The 10,056-nt window shown below is 41.0% G+C and overlaps 1 protein-coding gene across 2 annotated transcripts; it reads right to left on the bottom strand.

Moving 5' to 3' along the window:
* Positions 1-427: 427 nt before the first annotated feature.
* Positions 428-9,329, bottom strand: mapre2 (microtubule-associated protein, RP/EB family, member 2). 2 transcript variants are annotated; one of them, XM_071926482.2, is made up of 7 exons: positions 9,252-9,329; positions 4,743-4,870; positions 3,890-4,035; positions 3,509-3,725; positions 2,998-3,140; positions 2,147-2,305; positions 428-1,851 (listed from the first exon to the last, which is right to left on the bottom strand). In XM_071926482.2, exons 2-7 carry the CDS (start codon positions 4,861-4,863, stop codon positions 1,753-1,755), a joined length of 885 nt encoding a protein of 294 aa, XP_071782583.1. In that variant the 5' UTR covers positions 4,864-4,870; positions 9,252-9,329; the 3' UTR covers positions 428-1,752. The 2 variants fall into 2 exon arrangements, with proteins under 2 accessions (XP_071782583.1, XP_071782581.1); XM_071926480.2 differs by lacking the exon at positions 9,252-9,329 and adding an exon at positions 6,605-6,838.
* Between the last annotated feature and the right edge of the window lie 727 nt (positions 9,330-10,056).

Below are 10,056 nucleotides of genomic sequence, written 5' to 3'. Positions count from 1 at the left end.
AGTCGATCGACAGAAAGTTAATCGATTATAATTGTGATAATCGTTTAATTTATTTAGTCATTTATCAAGTAAAAATACCAAACATTTGCTGGTTACAGCTTCACAAATGCTCAGATTTGCTTGCTTTTCTCAAATTCATGTCATTATAAAGTGAATACTCCTCTGGTAACTTGTGATGGGCATTGTCATTATTTTTGACATTTTATAGACTAAATGATTAATTGATTAATCAATAATGAAATGTTTGCTGCAGCCCTACATCAAACCTCCACTCTGAGACAGACGTTATTTATGTTTAGCAGCAGATATTTAGATTCCCAGAAATACTATATTAAGGCTCTTGACCTTGACCAAGGCTAGTTACTTATGTCAAAAAGGTCATTGTCGGAGTGATATGACAACATATTGAACCACTCCCTTGGACTCAAACGTGAAAGATTTTATTACAGCAAATCCATCCGAATCTCAACATCTTTCAAACAGCAGGTTAAACATACAAAAGCTCACTTAACATAGTTTTTTTATTAAATATGTAAAAAGCAGGTCAAGTTATTCACAAATAAAATGCAAACATGCAACACGTTTTGGGGAATGCATAATGAGTGGGACATGAAAAAAACATTTACTATTCATAATTATTGACAGTACATGTTTACATTCCTTTTCATTTACACAATAATATATGACTAAAGCATTATGGTGCACTGCCGAGTTCAATAATAGTAAATGCGACATTAAGAAAGGGTATACAATGTACTTACCGGAATATAGCATGGCAAATTACTCAGTGAACTGACTCACATCTTTCCTAAGACCTGTGGTTCAAAAATCGTCTGAAACAAAACATCTGAAATCTGAGCAGACCACAATGTCACGTTGCTGTTGAGGTTTCAAAAACTAAAAAATGGTTCATCATAATAAGACTAGTCCACAATAACGGTTTCTTCCTTCCCTACGTTTATGGCATACCAAGTCAACCTCTGTCACCAGACCACCTTACATGGTGTGAATAATACATTGTTGAGCACACTGATTATCAGAAATCTTGAAATTTGTGAAGATAGTCGTCACACAGTCATAGCTGGTATTACACAACTACAGTTCATTCACAATTCGCTGACTGTATCGTCTCCCTTCATGAGGATGCAATGTAGAATCTTACACTACTCCTAAGGCTTAATAAATATGGTGAGGGTCTATGGACAGATTGTCCAATACAGGATCAAATGTCAGTGCAACATATGGAAGGAGGTTAGATAAGAGCTACTATGGGCCCTTCAGGGCTTTGCTTATTGCATTCTCGTGATTAATATGGTTGATATGCAAACTTTAAAAAAAAACAAATACAAAAAACTAAAATGAAGGGACAGAAGCTGGCAAATTAACACTTGCACTTGACAGGTAAAAGTTACCTGTCTGAACTTCAGCATTTCATCACATCTAGGATTTTGAATTGACCTTTCACTCGCACAGTCCTTGGAAACTTCTGTGATGGTCTGAGCTTGTCTGCTAGTGGAGGCAATAACAGCAAACCTGCCACAGCATTTCACCAACAGTCACGAAAAAACACAGAATAGTGAACAGTGGGATAAAAAAAAAAAAAAAAATGACGGTGCTTCTTTTCAGGAGGTTGCTTCATGTGCTCAGTCTTCAAGAGAACAAAAAAGAAACCATGAGGAAAAATTAAAATCCTTAAGAACAGTTCTCACAAAATAAAAAGGGCGTGTAGTTTGCGGTGAGGGATGATGGCAGTCAGTATTCATCCTGTTCCTGCTGATCATCTGGTGCCTCTTCGTGGGCTTGCTGGTCCACTTCCTCTCCGTCTCCCTCAGCCAGTTCTGCGGCTCCTTCCTAAAAAAATAAAAATAAAAAATAGGGGCACAGAGAGCTTAACACTAGTGCTACTGAATTTAAGTCTGCTCAAGGGCAAACGGAAGTGACTCTACACAAAGACTGGATTCTTCTTTCTGTCAGTCACACGTTAAGTTCCACATGATTTTTCTGCTACGCTTTATTTCACCAAACCCAGGCGCTCACACGCTCTGCTGGTATTCAACTCCTGCATGCACCGACCTATCTAACCAGGACCAGAGCTGCCTCCAGCTGCCCTGACAAGCCTGTTTGGATCAATCAAGAGCAGACTGACCTGTTCGTCTGTGGAGTAAAGGACCTCCATTAGCCGCTCCACAAACAGGGCGTTCTCTTCGCCCTGGTCCTGGCACAGCAGCTCCACCTCCCGCAGCTTGCTGAAGTAGAAGTCCCTCTCCTTCTCCACTCCTTCCAACGCCAGCTTTAATGTGTTCACCTACAAAAAAAAACACAACCAAAGAAATCATTTGTAGCGTCGATATTCAACTATACAATGGCGTGGACTTTGGTTACGGTCAAAAAGCAACAGATAAGGAGTCACAAGCTCAACTGGACAATGAACAGATGAGTAGCAAAGGCTTTGCACTGTACTGATCTCAGAGTGCTTCACTCTAAGGGAGCGTTCATATGAGCATTAGTGATAGGTCAAAAAACTGACAATATCCCATGTATTTCAGTGAGTCCTATGTTTGACGGATACCATGGATTGACGGACCGCAGTGCATGAAAATATCACAACCCAGTCCATCAAAAAAGTTGAAACTAGCTAATTAACTTTTGACGGAGCTCAGGTAAACGTCATCCGCTAAAATAGACTTCATGAGCCAATGAAATTTGTCCAGACTGCTTCAAAAGGTTTCCAGACACGCCCACAGCAACGCGACCCAGGCGCTTTCAACACATACTTGTCCTTGAATGTGCCAAATGTCCCATGTGAACGCCGCCTAAGAAACTGTTTCATGTTTAAGGACTAAGTGATACGACTCATTTGACATTCAGACTGGATTATCCAAAGAAATATCGTACAAACATTTTTTTAAAGTTGCTTCCTAAGTATGCCAATCACATCACTGACAGTTCCAAAAGAGGTAAACTCTCGATACCTGCTGAAATTATTCGTAAACGTACCTGCTCGTTAAGATGCGTGACCTGCGCTTCCAGTTCTTTCTCTCCTTTGGCAGGAGCCGATGTTGCAGGGATCTTTTTGGCTGATGAGGGTCTGGATGACGGCGTTGACGCCTTGGGTGTGGTAGCGCTTGCCCTTGAGGCTCCTGCAGCAGATGAAAGGTTATCAGTAGTAAGTAAATTAAATTTCTCACGCGCAGTTAATTACGAAATTTCTCTTGTGTTTTACCAAGTTTGAAAATGAATAGAACCAAGACCTTATAATCACAAGTGGTGTTGATATGAATATAAAATGTCCCTTAGTCTAAGCCAGAAATGCAAATAGAAAAACAGGGTCAGTGATCCCAGTATCAAAAAATATCCTGCCGTCTGCAAACATCAGTTAAGTTTGAAAATAGATATAATCCTTGACAATGGCCATATGATATCAGGAGAAAGGTTCGTAACAATAATCACCAGATCCAACACAGATCATTTTGTTACCCCACAACAGATCACAGGGGATCGAGCTGACCTGCAGTAGGGGAGCTGGCTGCGTGGTGGGACTTCTTTGGCAGGTTGAAGATCTGCTCGCCGGGGTCCGGTGGGGGAATGGCATCCTGACCCTGTCTGGCCTGAACCGGGTCATACTCTTTACCATCATAATTGGCATCAAAGAACTTCTTGAACCACTGGATGAAATCAAGATTGTCCTGAAATCTGCCTTTAACCAGCTTCTCCACAGGAATAATCTAAATCAAGGACGAGGGAAAGAGGACAAAAAGTAGGTGACCTTTAAATTAAAGCACCTGAATTTGAATGTACTATGCGTGTAGATGCATGGTAAAGCACATATGGAACAACGATACAAAATTCGCAAATTGAACAAGGTACAAATAAGGTTTAGCAAACCCACCTTGTCCACATTCATCCTTTTGAAGGATGCCTGTAACACTTTGAAATTGTGAATGTACTCATGCTCCAATTTAGCTTGGAACTTGACCTTCTTAAGACTGATGCAGCCAGGGAAGAGCAAATCCATGAACTGGCAGTAGGCTGCTCCTAAAGAAGGAATAAAATGACAGTTGAGTTCATAAGCCTTTGCTGGAAACTTGATTGCCACAATAGAAATAAGGAAAACTGACTCTAGCTATAGACTAGCATTTATTATGGCTGTCAACAACAAAACCTCTGGAAACTATTCCCTATCCAGATCATTGATCATGTTTCCTAAAAAACTATGGCTGCATGTTCTCACAAACATGGCTCCAATTATGAATTTGAGTTCAGTTAGATTTTTATCAATTTAAATGGAACCAGGGAACCAGTTTGACCTGTTGGCTGGCTGGCTGACTGGGGCCTATCAATATGCAAATCAGATATACCCAACTAGAGATCTACATTAAACAAGCAACTTATACCTTAAGAAAAGAAAAAGACTGTGTGTTTATGTGTGTGTGTGGGTGTGTGGGTGTGTGTGTGTGTAGGCCCTGAGTGATTGAGATTGGATTACTTGGATACAGCAGGAGGACATGGCAGGCTTATTTATAGACAACTCTCTGCCAGGGATAGGTGAGCATGTTTCCCCAGGTTGCTTTAACTAGCAGCTTATATCCAAAATTAGTTTATCCCCTTGTGTTACATGCAAAGCTGCAATAACAAAAAACAAGCTTCCCCATCTCAAACAGCCTCATCAACACATATAGCATGCAAGGGGAGAGAGAGAGAGAGAGAGAAGAGCAGTTTCTGAAGGATCATTTTGTTCTCACCTGAAGAGAGCTGCTCCACTTTAGTGTAGTTTAGGCAGAGAATATCGTTAACCCAGGCAGTGATGTCATGCCTGCTCATAGTCTCCTGGGTTATTGAGGTAGAATATACGTTGACCGCCATCCCCCAACTACAATAGAGAAGGAAAAAAATGAGCCGATGGCTTCTGTTTAAACACAGATAAATTAAGTATAACACTTAAAACCAATGAAGAAATAAGAAGCAGAGCCAAATATGTCGAGACTAAAGACCCTGTTTGGTCACATCATGGATCAATTAGTTTACCAATCTTGTCTCCTATTCTAATAAATCCAAATTCCAAAAAAAGGTAAACAATTATATTAGTGATATGTTGTCTGTCAGACATAAACCAATGCAGATAATCAATGCAACATATACTGTATCCTCTCAAAAGACCCATTAATAATCATTACGACAGTTAGACAAACTAGGCAAGTCCAGCAACTGTAACTAGTTTCTTGTTGTGAGCAGCTGTACTGATGTTCATTCAAACCCACTTACAAATCAGGTCAAATTAGATTTAGTAATTGCTTCAATAAGAAAACCCTAACCTAATTTTCCCTTTGACCCTTTCCCTAAAAAAACACTGGAAACCCAACAGCAACACTGCGCAAACGTTTACAATATTATAACACCTTTACTATCTATCCAAAGCATACACTGTGGCAAAACATATATATCAGGGAACTCAAAGCTTTGATCCTTGGGCTACTGATGAATAATAAAGCAGGACTAGGCTGGCATGAGCAATTCATGAGAATGGTCACAAAATAGTGAATCAATGCATAACTTACAAAATGCATGTATTACTTCTTAATAAAAGAAACAATCGAGGGGCCGACATTCCTGTATTTAAAAGTGCGTACTCCTCCTAAAACGTATTTATAAAAAGGAAGAATGCAATATCAATCAGTTCAGCAATACTGGGCTTAGGTCAGTGATAACGAGAAGGAGCAGGACAGCTGCAAACAAAACATTCCCCCTTTTATTGGATTACGGTAACGAGTAATATGCCACTGCATCATGCGTAATCACCATCCACTAGCCAACCCTAACGGCGGTATTTGGGTTAATAACCTTTAGCGTTAAAGTTATTATCACATCAGTGCAGGAGCAGATCCTCCACCGACTCGCCGGGAAGGAAACTGGGCCAGCCGCTCTCCATGTCAACAAAGCGGATGTACCGTTAGCATGCTTTGTTAGCTAGCCGAGCCATGGATAGCCGAGACAAGGGCTGGGCTGGATGCCTGGGACAATTTACACTGGGAAAACCCTCATGTGCAGCACGTTATAGCGTTGGGTTGCTTCACATATGACAACGCAATTCCAACACATTCATCGTGATACACCACTCGGCTGCGAAGTGGCTAAACTAACATGTCATGTCATGATGGGAATGGGAATATTGTAGCAGGGGCGGCTGTGTGTATTTGCATGACATTTGACAAGCTGGCCAGCCGGAGAGTTTCGATCCCGTCTTCCTATTTGACCGTGCCATTAAACACGACTGTAGTGGAAAATGGGGACATTATAGGTGACCTTCCGTGCCAATGATTTCGTTATTACACCAGCAGACGGGTGTTACTTGGAAGGGCCTTGAGCGATTTACGCCATAGTCACACAGACAGAGAGAGAGGGAGAGAGAGAGAGGGAGAGAGCTAGTATGACAGCAGACTGGGGGACAACAGGGATAGAAAATTGCGGATGGGCGCACAAGCAAACCGACAAACGATGAGAAGCGCTTACTGCCAAACGGACCTGAATGCCGTTTTGCAGCAGTGTTATTATATCTCCAATCCTTATCTTATGAGACCACATCAAATGCGGCATTACACCGATTTACCTGTAGGCGCGCTCTCCTCGCACTGTATTTTTTCTGTAAGGAATGATGTTGGATCCGTTGTCCGGGACGATGTCGTTGTTATTCTCTCCATTTGGGGAAAGTGCTTGGGTGGGACCAGGCATTGGGTCTCTAAAATATTGAACAGATATTCTGTTCTCTCTGGCCAAAAAAAAGGACGATGCAAATGCTAAGAAAGTGCCGCACCTCGGGCTCCTTCTGTCTGCTTATTCTTCACAAATCTCTGCCTAATGACGTTGCTGCACCCTGCCCACGTGACTGATGGGGGTGGCTGCCTGTTCCCTCATACAGTGGGCTATTTCAATACACCAAATGCAATTGATCATTTCTGTGTTAAAAGGACATCATCAGTCAGATCAAGTCATGAAGCAAAGCTTGCTTCTTGCTTTTGAGATGCAGATTAACGTTGTAACAGGTTCTTAATCAAATGCTCGGACAATTCCCAATCAATTGAAAAGTACTTGTGTGATTAAAGGGAAATGCAGCCCACCCAGTTTCACCCTCAAATCATGAATATCTATAATGATATCTATAATCTATGAGTATCTATCATTTAGTTACTATGCACTACAGAAGACATGCCATACTATAGATGTGGGTCAAAAAAGCAGGCAGATCTTTTGTTAGATAGACCTAAGTGTTGCTGATGAAAATGATGAACACACATATTGGGTGTGAGGTAGTATAATAAAATGCTGTTTTTATTACTAACCATATAAAGCAATCACTTATGATAACATCATAAAGACAGAAGTTGGCTGATTCAACTGCTCCGACTGTATCATCACTTCAGTGTTTATTGATGTACATACTGTATGTCCAAATGTCTGTATGAAAATACGTCAGGCAGCAAGGCCAACACAGTCCAATGTTGTCTGAACATGGTTAGTAATCTATAATGGCAAGCTTCATGTGAACCACAGCAGGTCTGCTAAGTATTTAACAGGCACAATGAAACTTTGACTTGGTGTCAGAGTTCCACAAGAGCATTGATCCGCACCATCAGCACATAAAATGGGACTACTGCTACGAGCTTTCATGCACAGTGCAAGAATTATGCCTTGGCCTACCACTGGCCTTATAACTGCCTCCACCAGCGTTAATATTTAAACTTTCAATTGCATTTACACTAGGCTATACTTTGCAAACCTTTCACTGTGACACCAATCGCTCACCCGTATGTTGAAATGTGCATTTAAGCTCCTCTTTCAGTTTCAAAATATTAGAAACAAATCAAGGCTGAATATCTGTCTGTAGCTCAAGATGTTGGAAAAAATGCACAGTTCTTATAGAAGGGCAGATAATTAGGATTGCCTGTGAACACCAGGTCAAAAGTCCTCAGTCATTACATCAATTCCTGCAGAGCCAAAGGCATAATCAATTAATAATCTAGTCATCCGCAAGTGCCACCACTGTGGTTGCTACAAAGTGATGAATGTCTGCAAAACACCAAAAGCATGTAGCACTACATTTCAACTCCAAGCCAGAAGTGCCACCACTAAGAGGTGCAGCATGCATGCACAGCCTGTTATAACTCAATGTTCAGAGTGTGACACCTGAGGATGGAGTAAGATAGCCCATAATAAGTTGAATGCATACCCTATGGGCCTATTTTTTGCTTACGTCTGCAATTTCTGTACATTCCTCATGTGTAGGGGGGCTGCTCTTCCTTGGTGCATATTACTGTAAGGGAATAAACCACCAGCAGCCCACATATGGGAACTCCTCTGAGACCTGAACAAAAGGCCCAGCCCACACATGAAAGACCAAAGACATATCTGTGGTTATATAGAGGAAAAAGAAAACAACCGTGTGAATTCTTCTGTATTTTCTCACCATTTACAACATCAGCATTGAAAAGGAATGTGTCTGATCTGAAGCAGCTGACCACAGTTAGACTCACTGCTGTCAGTGTCATGCTGTTCAAGACTATAGTGTGTTGAAATTTTGGCTAAAAAAAAAAACCTTTATATGTAGTAGGCCTAAATGCAGGGGTAGAGCTAAAATGTGGAGATGTAGGTCATAATAGTCAAAATGATGTAAACGTTAACTAGGTTGCTAGCTAACGTTACACAATGTTCTTACAATTTGTTCTACAGTTAGAGCCAGTCCTAATGATCTGAAACATTGAGTTATCGGCTTACTGATGGATGGAAAACACAAGACACTTTTGCTGATTTCTAATTTTTTTTTTATAACAACCTCATGCCGAAGTAGCTCAGCAAATCTTATAGATGATGCTAACTTGGTCTCATCGGCTGCTCCAAAGCTGTCTGGCGGGTTAGCTTGTGTTAGGTAGCGTTGGTAAATGAAAGAAACTGATTGAACAAGCTCGCCAGTATGTAACTCAACAGCGCCGAGACAAAACCAAGTGAGTGACTGATTTGCCGAGAGTTGGACGTTATCAGAGAGCAGCATACAGTACAATACCGCAATAACCACAAGCTAAGCTAATTATGTTTATGCTCACACTTTGACATAATAGTGACAGCCGACATATGCACTAACCCTAAGTAACTTAACGCTTTCAACCGGCGACACAAAGATGGATACGGTCCAATTTGTGTAGATATTATGATGCACGTTTCGAGGCAAATCTCACACATTGTACACAGCAAATTTGACTCACCAGTGAACTCAGATCCGCAGGTTACAAGGCGATTTTTTAAAAAGCTACTATTTTCCGGAGTCACCCCACCCTCCAAACACCCATTCACGCTAGACGATGACGCTAAAAACGCGCGCACGTTTCATTGGACAATGTGTCACCGCTGCTGCAGCTGATTGGCCTGGTTGTGACATCTGTTGTGAGTTCGACCAATTATATCTCGATGCGTTGATCAGTGAGTACGTCTGACAGCTTTCCGTCGTGTCACTCCGTGTCACTTTTCCTTTCTATTGATTGGAGAAATTCATATTTTAAAAGAAACAGTTCCACTATAATTACTGCAAAATAAATCAATTTGAATTATTTACTTGACTGAGTAAATGATCTATGTGCAGCAGATAGGCGTAGAGCATAGGGTGACCCCCCTTGATAGAGTATAACATTAAATAAAATTAACCATCCCTAAATAGAGGAATGTGTGGATGAAACCTCATTAAAATAATACAGCTGGAGTCCCGAAAACTGCTTCAGGTTTATCAAAATACAAGATACTAGAGGACATTGTTGCAAGTTGCAGCGTTGCAATGTTGTTATAACAATAGCCAATCTAATCTAATCCAATCCAAATCCCAATAAGACCATAATGCCAATAGTGCTTGACGTATGACGCAGGATAAACCCTAACATTCCTGTAGCAAATACTTGCATTTAATGAAATTCAAGAGGCTTGTCTAGCCAGCTACTTAAAGCAGCATTACAGTGAAAAGGGAATGCTCTCTACTTTCATTATTATCTGAAGACAAATAGTCTATGTAGGGAGACAGCA

The sequence above is a fragment of the Centroberyx gerrardi genome, chromosome 13, assembly GCF_048128805.1.
Source record: "Centroberyx gerrardi isolate f3 chromosome 13, fCenGer3.hap1.cur.20231027, whole genome shotgun sequence".
Taxonomy (NCBI): domain Eukaryota; kingdom Metazoa; phylum Chordata; class Actinopteri; order Beryciformes; family Berycidae; genus Centroberyx; species Centroberyx gerrardi.
The sequence above is the reverse complement of the archived record's forward strand: the minus strand, read 5'-3'. Positions and strand labels throughout refer to the sequence as shown.